This window comes from Eublepharis macularius, chromosome 5 (assembly GCF_028583425.1).
Source record: "Eublepharis macularius isolate TG4126 chromosome 5, MPM_Emac_v1.0, whole genome shotgun sequence".
NCBI classification, from domain to species: domain Eukaryota; kingdom Metazoa; phylum Chordata; class Lepidosauria; order Squamata; family Eublepharidae; genus Eublepharis; species Eublepharis macularius.
Genome location: NC_072794.1, coordinates 97386366 through 97404192, shown reverse-complemented (window position 1 = coordinate 97404192; position 17827 = coordinate 97386366). Strand labels below are relative to the sequence as shown.

At 43.0% G+C, this 17827-nt stretch overlaps 1 protein-coding gene across 2 annotated transcripts in view; it reads right to left on the bottom strand.

Annotated features, from left to right (window-relative positions):
* Positions 1 to 10537: 10537 nt before the first annotated feature.
* EIF2B3 (eukaryotic translation initiation factor 2B subunit gamma) overlaps positions 10538 to 17827 on the bottom strand; it is a 191148-nt gene continuing 183858 nt past the window's right edge. For both annotated transcript variants that reach the window (XM_054981225.1, XM_054981226.1), the window contains exon 12: positions 10538 to 10742. In XM_054981225.1, coding sequence (XP_054837200.1) covers positions 10690 to 10742 — 53 coding nt within the window. In that variant the 3' untranslated portion in view covers positions 10538 to 10689. The remainder of the gene's footprint in view (positions 10743 to 17827) is intronic.

Below are 17827 nucleotides of genomic sequence, written 5' to 3'. Positions count from 1 at the left end.
TAAAATCCCCCAAGGCATTTTGGAATCTGGAAGGGTCTATGAGCCTTTGTGAGTGAATCATTTAATTGGACCCCCTATTTTGTGGGGGTCATGGCTGGGGCCATGTTAACTTTTGTCTTCAGCAGATGATGGTCTGACCATGGTTGAGGCCGAACCTCCAATGTTGAAACAAGGTTTTGTCTTAAAGGCTCAGTGCAAGATATTAAGTCTAGTGTGTGGTCTCTTTCATGTGTAGGGCCTGACACTATTTGAGAGAGGCCCAAGGTTGCTAGGGAAGTTTTTCAACTGATGGGAGGGGGATCCTCCATCAGCTAAAAAAAGCTGCCGGCTTGAAAGCAGCAATACTTTTCTTGCATGGCAAGAAAAGTGTTGCTGCTTTCAAACTCCCACTGCTTTTTTCAGCTGAGGGGAGGGGCATCCTCCTATCAACTGAGGTCCTTTTCACACTGAGACTTTAAAGCATTTCAATATCAGTTCTGCTTCCCATGTTTGCAGGAGTTTGCTTATTCCCTGCTGGCTTTAAAAGCCAGGAAAGGGTTAAATGGCTATTTTTTCCCTTCCTCCTCTGAGGTATGCATACACTCTCTCTTTTTTTTCAAAAAGAAGAAAGGGTTGTGACGTTGTAACATTGTAACATTGCAACATTGTAATGTTACTGCACATTCCTCCTGGCTTTAAAAGCCAGGAAAGGATTAAAAGGCTCCTTTTCCCCTCCCAAACAAAATGCCAAAGGGCATTTTGCACAGCCCTTTGGAAACAAAGTAGCTGGGAAGCTGGGAGGGGATGAAGCAGCAGCTTCCCTGCCACTTTGTTTGCAAAACACTTGGTTCCCCCCCAACCCTTTTTCAAAGCCTGAAACATGCCTGGAAACATGCCTACCTGTTCAACCTCTATGCAAAGTATATCGTAAGGAAAGCTGGATTAGATCTAGAAGAAGGTGGAGTGAAAAACTGGTGGAAGGAACATTAACAATTTGAGATATGCAGGTGACAATATGTTACTGGCAGAAAATAGAGAAGACTTGAAACAACCACTGATGGTTAAAAGAGAAAGCGCCAAAGCAGGATTACAGTGGAACATAAAGAAGACAAAAGTAATGACTACTGAGGAATTACACAATTTTAAAGTTGACAATGAGGAAATTGAAATTGTTCCAGATTTTCTATTTCTTGGCTCAATCATCAACCAAAAGGGAGACTGCAATGAAGAAATCAGAAGAAGACTGAGATTTGGAAGAGGAGCTGTGAGGGAGCTAGATAAGATCCTTAAAGATAAAGATGTCTCTCTGGGAACCAAGATCAAGATAATCCACACTATGGTATTCTCCATTACTATGGATGGATGTGAAAGTTAGACAGTGAAGAAAGCTGACAGGAAGAAAATGGATTCATTTGCAATGTGGTGCTGGAGGAGAGTTTTGTGGATACCATGGACAGCCAAAAAGACAAATAAGTGGGTACTAGATCAAATCAAACCTGAATTCTCCCTAAAGCTAAAATGACAAAACTAAGGCTATCGTACTTTGGTCACATTATGAGAAGACAAGATTCTCTGGAAAAACCAATACTGCTAGGAAAAGTAGAAGGCAGTAGGAAAAAAGGAAGCCTTAAAATGAGATGGCTTGACTCAGTAAAAGAAGCCACATCCTCAAGTTTGCAGGATTTTAGCAAGTCTGTTAATGACAGGATGTTTCGGAGGTCTTTCCTTTATAGGGTTGCCATAGGTCGGAGGCAACTTAACAGCACATAACACACACAACACATGTGTAATGTAATTCCTGTTGAGTCACAAAGGGTTGAGGCAATGAGACTACTTGTTGTTTTTTATACATAGCTGAAATGTATGTCTGTGTCCTTATAGTTTGGCATAAAACTTCATTTTTCAAGGATTGAAACCACTTGTGTGAGTTCTACAACTGACAACTGCAAATTTATTTCAACATGCATAAGTTTTAAAATATATTCCTAATATAACATCTTGTTCGAGATTAAAGTGAAGGAGAGAAAGGAATTAAAAGAACAATGGAGAGTAATATAGTGCAAAGATACAGAGATCTGAAGTTTCCAGAAATGTGCACAAACTCTACAAGGTCACCTGCTCGATTTTTGCATGGTCTGATGGGCTATAAAGATCTCTAGACCTCCAGCTATAACAATGTTTTCTGTCATTAAAATGAAGCCATGAATTAAATCACATATCCCCAGAAATTCGTGTGTTTAGGAAAACACGATTTCATCGTGATAATATTACAACCACAAATTGGCATTGTTGCTACTTATGGCCACACACCTGGTGTGGCCAAATGCACACTGATAAGATTTGTTTCAGATTAAATCTTAAAATGACATCTAAAAATTGGTGTTGTGTTCAAGCATGAATTATCAGCTAATTTTTCAGGCTGGAAAATGGGCACCTCTAGTGATGTGCTTACTGATAAATGTGTAAATTACATGCCCACTTGCCAAAGGGGAGAGTAGCTAATTTTTCTTTACAGTTTCTAACAGATCTCAGACAACATGTTGATGACTAGCAGACCAGAAATGGGGCTTTATTATAATGACATTGTATCACAATTCAAGTCTTTTCCCCTCATCCCTGCCACATGGTTAAGTTGGGTATTCTGGGACACATGGTCAGCAAGTCATCAGGGCTAAGATCATTTTCATTTTATAGTGATAAAAGCACTGGTGTCTGGGTGCAAGGGCAATGCTATTATCCTGGTTTGTAAAGGTAATGCAAATGAAGTTAAGAGTTCCATTATTTTCTGGTGGAAAAACTAGTCCTATGAAGAGGACAGAGAACCAAATTACATGCAATGTCCGAGTGCCATGATTGCATCTCCAAACATGTTATTAGGGCTCTACAAAGCATTTCTCTCTCTCTCTCTCTCTCTCTGATTGACTGACTGATGGGAACCAAAGTGTTATTTTGCCTAAAAAAGCAACTATGGAAGGGAGGAGGAAATACGGATCAGTCTGCAGTTCTCAGGAAAGAGGCTGAACTCTCTTGATACATTTTTCCGAATAGGAAAAGCTTGCCCAGGCTGCTTTAAACCCTGGTAGGGAAGAAAGACACATAATATGTGTACTCTTTCATCCATGCTGTGGCCCTGATCCATATCACGGCATATGAGTATGACTGGTAACCACATTTGGAGACCAATGTAGAGAAACTGTAGAGCACTGAGTTGACCATGCAGACGATGAAAGTTTTGATTGCAAAAACACTTTAAAAGAACTGTGTCTGCCGAAAGAAAATGCAGTCTCTTACTATGATAAAGGGACAAGAGGTAATGGTTTTAAGTTGTAGGAAGATGAGCCTAAATGGATGCTAGGAAAAATGTCTCATGAAGAGTAAATTAGCCAATGAAACAAGCTTAACTGCCATCTTTTGTGGCTGCTTAAAAGTGGATGGAAAGATCATGTGCCTGTTTTAAGACTGGGTCATGCTAATTTTACCACAGTGCAGAGTGTTTTACATTTAATAACAGTGCACTCATATATTATTCTTCTAGGCAGAGTGCCCCATTCAAAGTGGTGAACAAAGTCAGTGTTATTATTATTATCCCCACAATAAATTTGGGGAGCTAGGTCTGAGAAGGGTGGCTTACCCAAGGCCAGCTGCTGAGCTCATGGCAGTAGTGAGATTCGAACCAGAAGAGCGCTATTTTGCAACCCAACCACTTAACCAGTGGTGAAAACATTGCTCCACCCCAAAGCCTTAAAAGAATAGTGTGTGTGTGTGTCAAATGCCAACACTTTATAACTTGAGCTAATGTACATTTTAGGGCTCATTGTGCTTTATGAGAATGGGAGACGAAGGAGGAAGGATGTATACTATTACCTACTTCTGGTCCTCGTTGATCTGCATTGTGAAGAGGGATCATGTGGCAGGAACATGTGTAATTGGCACATTATGATTTCTTGGTACATGTATGGGCTCACCTTCACAACAGATTGGAATGTAACAAATATACAGAGCAGGAATGGCCTTTGTTGGAAACTGGAGGCAATTGGAACTTGACTATGGATTCCTATTTGAAGGGATTCAGCTACCAAAACTACTGAAGGAAATATCATAAACTAGGGCCGATTCCAGACGACTAACCTGAAGGCGCTGCATGCCGCCATGTTCCAGATCGCGACGGGGAAAACGCGAAATATCGCGTTTTCTCACGCAACGTCGCGCCAAACTCACGTGAGAAAACGCGATATTTCGCGTTTTCCCCATCGTGATCCGGAACATGGCGGCATGCAGCGCCTTCAGGTTAGTCGTCTGGAATCGGCCTAGGTCTTATCATGCATAATAGAAATGAAACATTTTGTACTGATATTTCCAGAGATTCTTCAAAGGCAACCCCCCACAACATGTCACGTGTTTGTAAAAGGCCATCATGTTGCAGCTGACTGATGGTGACCCTATAGGGTTTTCAAGGCAAGAGATGAACAGAAGTGGTTTGCCATTGCCTGCCTCTGCATAGCAGCCCTGGGTTTTCTTTGTGGTCTCCCATCTACTTACTAACCAAGGTTCACCTGCTTAGCTGCAAGATCTGAATGATGCCATAGAACATGTTATCATAGTATAATCTGGATGCTACCAAGGCATGTAAGCTCTGACCTGGATAGCCAGGTGAGTCTGCTCTTGTCAGATCTCAGAAGCTAAGCAGGGTTGGCCTTGGTTAGTAATTGGATGGGAAACCTCCAATGAAAACCAGGGTTGCAGAGGCAAGTACTGGCAAGCTACCTCTGTTAGTCTCTTGCCATGAAAACTTCACCAGGGGTTGCCATAAATCTGCTATGACTTGAAAGGACTCTACATCACCACCACCAAGGCATGTGTGACTGTGAGCATCATTTCATTTTCTCCAGGAACAGTTGCAGCTGGTGAACCATTCTAAGTTAGTAAAAGGTGCTTTTGCCCACTTCTACTGTTTACAAATCAGGGGAGTGCAACCCAATCCCAAACATGTTGCATTCCTGTTCCAAGGTCAGCTCAAGCTCTGCTCAACAACATTTCTGTCTTTTCAGGATAAAGTTTCAATTCTCATCCCCACAGCCAGCCATTCACTGTCTCAAAGTACTGGTTCAGGGTTTACACTGCCTCTCTGGAATTAGATGACAAGTTTCTGGCAGATTTCTCACTAGCCAGGATGAGCAAGATTTGAGAAAACAAGTGGTGGATCTCACATCTCCAAGGATTAAGCCCAGATCCTCAGGCTGCATAAATCCATAGGAAATGTCAATTAAAGTCATGTCCAAGTTAGATGGGATTTTATTTGCAAACTGGTGACAGGAAGATGCCAAGGATTCTGCTAGTTCAGAGTTAGGCAATACCTGGTGTGTGCTGAATGGCAATTTTGCTCACCGCACAAGGCCAGCACACAATGTTGTTTAATATCTATATGTGCCCTCTTGCCCAAGTGGTTCATAGCTTTGGGCTGGGCTGTCCCCAGTATGTGGATGACACTCAGCTCTATTTGTTGATAGACAGCCAGTTAGATGCTGCCACGGATTCTTTGGCCAAGAGTCTGGATGCTGTAGCAGAATGGTTACGTCAGAGTCACCTGAAGTTGAATCCCCTGAAGACAGAGGTTCTGTATCTGGGTTGTGGACTTATGGATTTGGGAATCCAGCTCCCAACCCTTGACAGAGTACAGTTAAGGCTGTACTCAATGGTGAAGACCCTGGGTGTATTTGTGGATGTCATGCTTTCTATGGAGGCCAAGGTTGCGGCTGTTGCCAGATCTACATTTTTAAAATCTTCGACAGATCAGGCAATTGGAGTCCTATGTCTCGCCCCAGGACCTGGCTTCAGTAATGTATGCATTGGTCACTTCCAGGCTGGTTACTATAACTCACTTTATGCTGGGCTACCTTTGGGCTTGACCCGGAAGTTACAACTGGTCTAGAACATGGTGGCACATGTCCTTTCTGGGATGCCATTTAGGGTGCATATCCACCCTGTGCTGTGCCAGCTGCACTGGTTCCCAGATGAGTACTGGATCAGGTTCAAGGTGCTGGTTTTAGCGTTTAAAGCTCTTTTGGGACTGGTACCTGTGTATCTGCTCCAGCCTGGTGGAACACACTCCCATTGGAGATTTGGGCCCTGTGGGACCTGTTACAGTTCCGCAGGACCTGCAAAATGGAGATGTTCCACCAGGCCTTTGACTGAAAGCCAGTGAATTATCACCTTCCCTGACTGCCACACCCCACCTGCGACTGCCCTGGGCTTTGTATTATGGCTGTGCCCGTGGTTTTTATAGTAGTTTTATAGTAGCCAAGTACTGTTAGAGGTGCCTGAATTTGGTTTGTTAAATTAGTTTTATATTTCTATGATGTTTTAATGTATATTTTATGTTGTAAGCTGCCCTAAGCCTAGTTGCGGGGAGGGTATAAATTGAATTAAACAAACAAATAAGAAAGAAACCACGAAGATAGAATTCCTTGGGATGCCCATCCTAATTGGTCTTTCATCACTACAGTAGTTCTGAATTCTTGATCATGTAAATCCCAAGTAGTGATCTGCCTGTGATGCCAGTTATCTTAATGCACACATGGAGAACGGGCTTCAGCCTCCACCCAAGCCATTTTTCCGACATGAAATGGCTCTAGGAAACTGCTACTAGCCTCACTGAGAAACTGGTGTGCAGCCATCATTACATGCAAGTTTCCCAACAGAGCAAATAATAGCCCCCCTGGGCCAATATTGGTCAGGTACATGGTTCTGTGGGGGCTGAAGCCCCTTCTTCACAGAGCCATAGTTCCCATCAGAATCAGGTCTGGGAAGCACAGGATTCCCAGTGCACATGAGATACAAAGTCCTTGTGGCAACTATGAGGACTTTGTGTTGTGTGCATTGGCCCTTTTATGCCACCTCAGGTTGGCATCTTCCTGCTCAGCATGAGGCTCTGGACAAATGAAAGTCTGTCTTCTTCATCCAGACTGAGGCTGGCCAAGATGCAAGGCGTAAGGTAAGACTGGGTTGGGACCATGTCCTGCTGGTGGAAGGAAAGTGTCCCTTTCTTAGTATAATTTACAGCTTTGCTCTGTGGCAATAGTGAAGAGAGGGAGCCACTCCCTTTGTAGCAGCAGCTTGTAGCTAACAGGGACTGCTGTGTGGGTGGGGTGTCTTGTGAATGTGTGACCAAGAGACGATAAGGCTTGTATGTACATGACAAGGTACCTAATGATAATGAAACACTTTTAGTAAACAAAGCATTACACTGTCATCGTTCATTCTCACAACAGCTCTAACGGGACCCTAAACTACTGATCTGCTCAGTGAGTAAATGGCATCACGCAAGTTGAACTGTAAGGGAAGACTCCAGGGTGGGTAGTTTTCACATGGAAAACAGCATCAAACTGCTCTGGTTTGAGGGACTAAGAAGCTCCTCATTTGTTCTGCTATAGGACAGAGCTGCAGTATCATGCTCCCAGTGCCCACAACACCTGTTTATGAAGGGTATGTAGGATGAATTTTGAATACACCTTTCTCAGATTAGACCCCCAAACTTCATTCTCAGACCAACTAAAGAGTTAAATTCATAGCATTTATCTTGTGATTCCTGGAGGAACCATTATTTAGAATTATTCTTCATAATTGCAGTACTGCCACACACGAAGACTACATCAAGAGCAAGCCTTTGCTTTGATAATCTACTTTTATCTCGCCCCAAACACCTGCGGGTCATAAAAGGCAAAAAGGAAAAGTCTGCTCCTCCGACATGCAATAACACTTGCAAGCAGAACACAGATTAAGGGGCTCAGTTCTAATTTGCACACCAAGTCTTCCCATCTTCTCTCATCGCATTAACCAGAGCAGAAGTATGAAGACGATGTTAATGTCTCAGGCTGAAGTGGCAAGTCATCACAGAAGACACTATAGTGAGTTACTTAGGGTCACTTCTCAGTTTACATTTCATCCTTGAGCACAGACACCCAAATACAAAATATAAGCATCTTGTGCTAGTTGAAATACTTGGTTCAAATCATATCTTTTCAGAGAAAAATTAATGGGGATGGGGATCTTTCCCCAATTGCTGTTTCTGTGTGTTTCACAATGGAAACCAGTGATTTCAATGTGTACCATTTTCAGTTAATGTGAAGAATGTACCTTTTGTACCTTGGTATCCCTAAATCACATGACAGACTAAGATGTGATATAGGTCACACAGCCATTTATGGAGTAATGCAAGGCTCTGGGATACAAGAGGAAAAAAGAGGGGGGAAAGGGATAGTAAATGAAACTCTAGATATTTTAAAAGGGAATGCTGATGCCTGCTGGGTCCTGCCCAGTGCCTCAGCTCTTGAATTTAAGATAGATCTCACAATTTGTGCCACCATCATGTCCATATGTATGACTAAATACCTTGGCTATGCTAAGGATGTTTTTTAAAAACAGACCCAAAACATGCTTCCAGGTTGCATAGCCCCAAGTGCCCAATATGGGGATGCCTTGGTGAGATCTGGTGCCACTTTGCATAAACAGTAAATTGGAGTTGGGTACTTAATACTGTCTAGATGTTTATGAAGGAATTTAACCCCTCAACACCATTCTCTTTTCACATTTAACAAACAGCATGCAATTGGATACAGGAGTAGCCCAGATGTGCCAGATCTGGGGGTAATTTGGGCCAAGTGGGAGCACAGAGAGAGAAGCCTGAGGATGCATGCAGAGAGGTAAGCAATCTTTCATCTGAGCCAGCTGCTGTTCCATTTTCTCTGTCTGAGCCAGCTCTTTAATGTGGTTTATTTTTCATTTATGAAAGTTTGGGCAGGGCTGGATTATAATTTTGTTGCCCTGGATAAAAAGAAAAACAATATTCTCCTGAGGGAGGTAAAAGATCAGGAACATGTTTATCACCTTCTTAATGAAAATGAATCAGTATTCCTCTGGATCAATAGCTGGAAGCACTTCCGGACACTAAACAGCCTGATTCAGATGTACGTATTGGGGAAAATACTTGACCCTTGCAAATGAAACATTTTAAGAAGGGAAGAACATCCCTCTGACACACAAGATTTATATTTCACACTATGATTCAGGCAGTTTGCAAAGGCAGATTGAAAACTGATTTCAATACATGACATTGCTCTGGAATTTGGTTTACCATGATTATGTTGTTGTCGTATATGGAGCTTGAGTCTGGGGTAACCTTCCTTTGTTACATACACTTGTCCTCTAACATTATTAGGATTTTTAATCTGGTTTTGTCATTCTTCTGAGTTTCCTGCACCCAGTAGCAGGATGCTGAGGTTAATATCAAATCCATCAGTGCATTACCATGTAAATGTACAAAGCAACCCAGAGTACCAGAACCTGCATTTACATAAGGATATTTCTGCATTAGCATTTTACTTTTTAACAACTTAAACTGTGTGCATCACCCATACACATACTTGAATGCTTCCTGCTCCTGGAATTGCTGCCACAAGGTTTTAACTTTTTTTTTTTAAAATGAACATACTGATTTGTATCCATGCAACCATACTCTCCCAATGTAATATGCCCAAAACAGGCAGTGGTGGAAACACCTTGAAGCAGGACCACAAAGCAGCCAGGTTTTCAGCTTCTATTACTAGCCAAAAATAGCAAGTGGAGATCAAACAGACAATAGGATATAGTGTACTGTGTGCCCTCTCCTTGTGAGAATATCAGCACAAGGAGAATGCTAAGAGGACAGGAAACACTCTAAAATGATTGAGGAACGGTAACTCGTACCCTTGTGAGACCATGGCCTGCCAAAAGCTTGGACTGAACAACAATGGACTATTCACATATTCCAATCAACTTATCAACTTTTGAAATCCATCTCCATACGTGCAAACACATATCTCTGTTGCTGAACAGCAGTATGAGGCTTGATAGCTCTTTGGTTTTCTCATCAACCTTGGTAGTTAATAAATGCTACTTTGGGGCTGGTTTAGGGAACAAGCTTTGGGACCCTCCATCGTGAACCAAACCCTCTGCATCCGTGAGCGTGCTTTTTGTAACTGTAAATATATTGATTGCTCTCTCTCTCTCACACACACACACATGCACATTTTCTGTAACATTTTTTACTCTTTTCTTAACACTGCTTTGTAGGGATTGCTTTACGTTGTGCTGATGTTTTAAGAGACTATAAACACAGATTTGGTGATGTCTTTCTTGTGTGGAAAGAACAGCTAATTCAGAATCAAAGTGGATTTTGGTTGTCATTTTTAACATGATTTTAACCTTGAACTAACCCTGCCATGTCAGTCTTTTCTCCAGCTGTAATGTGATAGTTTTGAGTCAGCCTCAGTTTGAACTATCTTGTACTATCTTGTACTTCTTGACAGTACTGGAACCCAGAAAGTTGGCACTTTCATCACATTTAGACCAGCTAAGCTGTTCTTTTGACTGAACACAATCTGTGTGGTCCTGCTGCTAGCTTGGCTGGCAAAGTAGTGCATTCACTGTATTTGCAGGAACCAATATTACCCTCTGCAAAGCAGCTTACATGTCAGTAAGTGGAGGAGTGCAGGAAGAGCCAAATGGAAGAGACAGAAAGACATCTCGGTAATATTCCTTTATTAAAGTGTAAATAGGAAACTGAAGCAAGAAAGGGAGCTGTGTAAATGCAGCCAGGACAGAGCTCATTAAGCAGAATCTGAAGTTGTGCTACTGCCCCACAAGGCCAGAATATCATCCTTAAGTCCACCAAACTCAGATTTCCATCAGCTGTTCAGTACCCATAATAACTTCATTAATGTGTTTAGCTGCAAAAGAGACAGAGAACAGTAGCTGTGAGTTAAAACCAATGCCTTTTCGAATTAAACTTAGGATAGGATATGGGGGAGGGGCAAAAGAAAAAGACTGCTGTGCTAAAACAAATCTGCTTATTCCAGTGGAGGCAACTGACCAAACAGCAGAAGGTGACTTTAATATGATTGCTTACATGCATGTGTCACTGCCAATAAACAATAAAAGCACAGAAGAAACAGCAGCTGTGGCTGACAGGTGCATATCTAGGCATCAGCTTGGAACCACACAGGATCAAAGGAAGGTAGTACTGTGGAAATGAGAGCACAGCTCAACCTGCCTCCCCACAACTCCCTGTTGGCGAGGAGCTGAAACCTCTTCTGTGTCTGGGAGTCTTCAGTCCTAGGTCGAGGGGCAGTTCTTTTCAGCCACCTTTACTTCATTTTCAATATCCAGATAGGCTTTTGCAAATTCTCCACCTCCTCAGAAATGTCTTACCAGGCTGTCTTTCATTTGCCATTGGCAGGGTTACAGATGCATTCAAGCCACAAAGAAAAGAAAGAGTTTAAAGAAGGTACTTTTCAAAAGAGTCCCAGAATTTGGACTCCACTTGGCACAATTGTTTCTGACTGCGAGCATCTGTGCCAAGCAGCTCCAGAGTCCACACCAAGATTTCTGATTAGTACTTGATGAGGGAATAGTGCCTGGCTCATTTGTTCTGTGCTCTCCAAACTGAATGGCCTGGAGAATGGTGATACTTGTGTTACACAGGCATTTCTGGTGGGAACTGATGACTACTGCAACAAGCAAGCCCTCAGAAAATGTAGGCAGAGCGAGCTTGGCAGAAAGTTTGGGACCTAGGAGACTGCTGAGCTTCTGTGACAAATAAACAGTTATGTGAACAAACACAGGGACAGAAATGACTCCATTGCTGCAAAAAACTCTTCCATGACATAGGGCATTAATGACAAAGTATTTTCCTCCACAGGACAGCAGATGTTTGCTGGCAGTATCTCTCTTCGAGAGCCCTGCCTTTGGGAGGAATATGAAAGCATCTCCTTGTTGTTTGCTCAATTAGCCTCTGACCAACTGGTTGTGATGGTGGCAAGGCTAAGCTGGAAAGGAGGAGGGGGAGGAAAGCAGGGAGAGAAGGGGTTAGGGCCAAACCCTAGGACCACCATGAAGTTTCAGCCCTAAGGGGCTCCAGAAAACATTCAGTTTACTCACTCAATTACATACACTGTTTTATAAACTCTTTAAAATAAAATAGAAAACAGTCCCTGGCACAGAATTACTGCTCTATTATATACCAGTGATGAAAGACACTGCTGTGTATTTGCATGCTTTAAAAGCCAGATAGTTGTAGTTGTTGTTATTGTTGTTGTTATTTTAGAAAGAAGAGGACTAGGACACAAATATACACTGTGGGTGGCTCCAGCTAGTGCTTCCCTGGGAGGGAAAGAACAACTCATTCCCCCTAAATTGGTCTAATGGATGTGAGTTGGAATGGAGGGGATATCTACGAAGGCTTCAGGACACAGGGAGCAGCTGCAGCAAGAGGTCAAGATGCAAGTCAGCTCCGGAAGTTCCATTTGATGAGAGAGGCAAAACAGGTGGTGGGGCTGATTTGTTTATACAGGTAGGGTGAACGGGAGCTTCTAGTGAATACTTGCTCTATTCCTCTCAGACTTTATTTGGACAGTTAGAAGATGGCCTGGTACAACCACAGAGGCCTAATACAGTTAGGGTCCCAACTCTTTGGGAACAACTGCAGCTCCAAGAATGCAATTCTCCACTTAGATACGAGGTTTCATGAGTTCACAAAGGCAATCCATGTGTGGTGGTTGAGGGCTTTTGAATCTTCCAATGGGGAAGGTGATCAATGGGGAAAGAGGTAGGGGTGTATGATCTGGCATTCAAATACCAGTTACTTAGCTGGATTTATGTCAATCTAGCAAAATCTAGCTAGCTGGTTCAAAATGGAGAATCCCAGATCAGATCCAGGAAGCCAGATACTAATGGGCCAGATTAAACTGAGTTTATTTGGCTTAATCTGACAGTGCTGCAGGCTGGCTTTTTTTCTTTCTTTCCAGGCATGGGGTGGGGGACAAGACCATCTCCCTCAGCCTGTGCCCTCATGGCTCCCCATGACTCCCAGCTGACTCCTCTCCCAGTCTCTTTGCCTGCTGCCTCCTGTCCCCCACTGGCCTTGCACTGCTCTCCTGCTGTGTAGCTTGCCTCAGTTCTCTGAGCCACTTTGTGCTGCTGCCCTCTCGCTTGCTACTGCTCTGCTGACTGCTTTTCTCTGTGAAGTGACGGCTGTGGATTCCCTATCATCCCACCTCCACCCCCACCCGAATTCCAAAATTGTCCTTCAAAACACCTCCAGCTGCCTTTTAAACTCCATGGCCTCATCCCTGTTTGCTTCAGTTTGGGAAGGTTTTCTGGTTTGACACTGGTCCCCTTGCTGTAATTTGGTTCTGTTGGGCTTTGTTGGTTCAGCTTGCATTGGGAGTGGGACTTGCACTGGGACTGGCTTTTGGCCAGGGGTTGCCTTTGTTTAGGATTTCTCGCCTTATAATTGTTTCCCCCATAGGAAACAATGGAGAGTGGCTAGGGGCACCTTGTTCAGGGGCCCACAGAATTGGACCCCTGGGCCCAATCTTCCTGAAACTTTGGGGGGGGGGTGCTTTAGCGGACAGGAAAAAGTAAGTTCCCTACAAATGTGGTGGAGTTTGCTTGAAAAATGCACCCCCTAGCTTCCCAGATATTTTTTCCCATAGGGAATAATGGCTGGATAAAATCAGGATCCTCTAATTCTACCAAACTGGATTCGAGAACCTGACCTGGATTTCAGGGACACTAAATTTTTCTGGTATCCCTGATACCCGAGCCTGGTTTAAGTCAAACTCTTTTTTTTTGTGCACCCCCCTAGAAAGAGGTATTTAATAGGCCTATTACAAAAAGCCATATTTCTTTCATTCACCAGTTTGGTAAAAAACCAAACCATCTACTAGCAAAACATTTTCACTAAAACAATAATCTTTTGAGCCTCCTGCTAAATGATGATGATTTTGTTGTGGCCAAGCATTAAGGAAGGTATCTTTATGCAGAAGAACGTTTTGTTGAGCCATGACTGCATTGTATCTGGTTACTAAGTCTTCTTGCATAAAATTTGAGAGCCAAGGGGAAAACAGCAAACATCTTACCCAGAGCAAAGCAATGAAGAGATGGGCAGGAGTTAATTTCCAAAGATGTATAGAAGACTGAGGGCTAAGGACATGTTACAAAATCCTCATATCCTATCAGAGTCCACTATGAGGACTTTCATTCAGACAGGTGATGAAAGTTCCATGCTTGGAACTCAATTCACAGGACTACAGCATGTATGGTGTATCCACCATATCCCCCAATGCCATTTTCCTGATCTGAAACAGCTCTGGGAAGCCACTATTTGCCCCACTGAGAAAACTTACATGTAGGCATCAGTACATGTAACTTTCCCCACTGGGGCAAACAGTGGCTCCCCAGGACTATTTCAGTATGAAATAACAGCATGGAGGTACAACCAGGAAGACTTCTTGTGTGTTGTAGTACCAATTAGAGACCGCCATGTGCCTGGGAAATAAGTTCTGAGCATGAAACTCAAACTGCATGTCTCATTGAAAGTCTTTGCAGTGGACATGGACAGAATGCAAGGGCTCTGAAATCTGTAGTTAGGTCTTGAAATACCTATTAATGGTATCATTCTGGATTGCCTATCAGGACTGGGAATGGGAGACACCTCACTCCACTGATTCCACCTCTTATCTGTTGGAAAGCTTGGATGAAGGTTAATATCTGAATTGAACAGTTTCAGACAAAAGTGCTTTTGGTAAGTGATTATCTCAGGATGGTGGGGTCTCCCTTGCTCTGGATGGAGTTTCATTCTTCCTTAAGGATCAAGGGCACAGTTTGGGTACTTCTAGATCCAGCTTTAAGACTGGATGTTCAAATAACAACAATGGCACAAAAGACTGTGATGAGCTACGGCTGGCGCCTCAACAGTAGCACCTACTGGATAGAAATTATACATAGGGCTACCTTTGAAAACCCTTCAGAAACCGCAGCTGGTTCAGACAGACTGCCAACTAAGAATAGTCTTTGGGAACATGTTTCTCCTCCCTTCAAAGATGTTTCATTCCTGGGCACAATTCACAGAGTTGGCTTTGATCTATCTATAGAGCCATAAATGTTCTGGGTCTAGTGTATCAAGGACCATTTGCTCCCATTTGAACCTATCTTTTGTGGAATCTGCATTAGAGGCCATTCACTAAGTGCTTCCATTTTCTGAGGAAGAGTAGTAACCTCCCCAGTCAATTTTGCCTGGTCTCTTCATTCACGTATTTTTCAAAAACAGGAGGATAAGCAAACAAATGAATTCCTGATGGTATGACTGATGTCCATATCCACTCAGGGAAAATGTTACAGGTCAACAACAACACCCATACCATACATGAAGCTGCCTTACATTGAATCAGACCATTGGTGGCTGGTAAGCAGTGTGATAACAGCCATGGATGGAGCGTGAGTTTATGAAAGGTTTACATTGCCTCTGGATTCCTCAAAAGGAAGTAAACTTAGACATCAAGGCTACTGTAAACTCTGGGTTATGGCAAATTAACTGGGTGGGTTATATGGTTGACTTTAAGCCTAGGAAATCAGAACATTTGGCAGTTTTCAATATCATCTACCCAACAAGCTAACACGAATAGTTTGAAACTTACATCTCCGTAACTATTAGTACACACCAAAAATGGCAATAGGAAGCTATAACTGGTTCTTCTTGGTTCTTCTTGAAAAGTCCTAGTTTCTTAGCATCTAATACTACTAGCAAATTAAAAGTTCATCCAAATTCCAAGTTCAATGTAACCAGACACAACCCTCTGAAGGGTTGCAGCATCATAAAGAATTATTGTTGTTGTTGTTGTTGTTATTTATTACATTTCTAACTCGCCCTTCCCGCAAGCAGGCTCAGGGTGAGGTACAACAGATTATAAAAATATAATACAAATATTAAAACCATAAAACAACACTTCATCATAAAAACAACAAACAGATAATAACTGTCCCAAGATGGGGTCAGTTCCAGATTCCTGCCCATCAACATACAGGAGAAGGGAAGTGTACAGATAATGTACTGCAACCCATACGTGGGTCAGCAACGAATGGGCATTACATAGTCCCGTGCTGTACCCATATGTTGGGCAGCTGGCCGGTGGACACTGTATAACCCCAAACATAGTGGGAGGCTGGTGGGAGGCTCAGTAAGGATCTCATGCTGGCCTCAACCATACGCCTGGTGGAACATCTCTGTCTTACAGGCCCGCCGAAATGATAGAAGATCCTGACGGGCCCGGGTGTCCTCAGACAGAGAGTTCCACCAGGTTGGGGCCAGGACTGAGAAGGCTCTGGCCCTGGTTGAGGCCAACCGAGCCTCCCTGGGGCCAGGGACCACCAGCAGATATTTTCCAGCTGATTGGAGCATTCTCTGGGGCACATACGGGGAGAGGCAGTCCCTTAGGTATGCTGGTCCTAGTCCGTTTACGGTTTTATAGGTCAAAACCAGCACCTTGAACCAAATCCGGAATTCCACGGGGAGCCAGTGGAGCTGCTGCAGAATTGGTGTGATATGTGTCCTATAAGGAACACCCGTCAAAACACGTGCAGCAGCACTCTGTAGTGTGAAAAAGCTGGATTGTTAGAATGCACTGTACAGTTAAGCAACAGAAAGCTATGAGGAATCACAAAATCTGCTTGTGGAAGCTTTTTCGTGCTTCTTCAAGACATGTTGCATTAACAGAACAATGGTAAAATTAAGTATAGATTTGTTAACATTTGGTTGGGTATTGGGCAGTGTGAGCAGATTAGGTGAGATGAGATTACTCTTGAGATCCTTTCTCATCTGAGTGAAGTGAGTACTGGAATATTAAAATGGGAAGAGTTAAAGAAAAGAGAGAGGAATTCTTGGGGTTGTTCTTCACTTTGGTGCCCTCCCCCCACAAGCAAACATTCTGGAGCCAGGGATGAGCATGGCACTCTTCTAATGGTGGATTTTAGAAGACCTATCTGAAGAAGTGAGCTGTGACTCATAAAACAACATACCCTACCACAAATTATGTTAGTCTTATAGGTGCTACTGGATGTTTGCTCTTTAGAAGGCCAGTAAGATACGAGTCCAGATGCACCCTAAAAGATTGATCACTCATTGTTTTAAAATGTTACTCACCCAAAATTTGGGGGACTAAGGTAGGTTAAAAATCTTAATGAAGTAATAAAGAAATAACTATAAATCAGAGAGAGCCTGTACAGTGTTCATTCACCATCATGACTACTAAATCAATCTATGTCCAAATTAAAAGACAAAAATATAGCATAAACACTTCTGCAACTAGAGCTGTACACTGTATATACAAAACCTTTCCACTGCAGGCAGGTGAGACCTAAAAATCATATTGCTTGAAAGAAAAAGAAAAAAAAAGGGGGGGGGGAGAAGCACAACCAAACCATTCCCACTGCAAAACAAATTACTTCATGCAATGCTTTCATTACAGTTCAACACCCAAAGCAATGAACCACCAACCTCACCCCCCTAATAGATATTAATTATCAAGATTGGGTTGAGGGCAGATCACTTAGCCGGTCTGTCCTTTGTCAAGATCAGGTTTATCCATCCTGATGAAGCAGTTTCCAAGCCTGTAGTACAAACTTCTTTCTAGAGTCCAGCCCTCATGCTTCACATGAGGCTGAGAGGGGGGGTTGGGTTTTATTTCATATCTTTGTATTGCTTCACCTGGATAGCAACTTGCCTTCTGGATCCAGGCAGAAAGCAGCACATTGCCCCTTGTAGCCTCTACTGGCAACGTTTTCAAAGATCTCAGAGGCTCTGGGCCGCATTGTATAATTCTGTAAGCTGCTACGTCCAGAAGACAAACTTGTGATTCACTCACAAATGTGCCTGTAAGACAGCAGATACTTTCACGTTGCTGAAATTGGTCCCAGATTGGTGCGTATCACAGGTCCAAAGAGCCAGAGTGGTGCAGTGATTACAGTGTCATTCTAG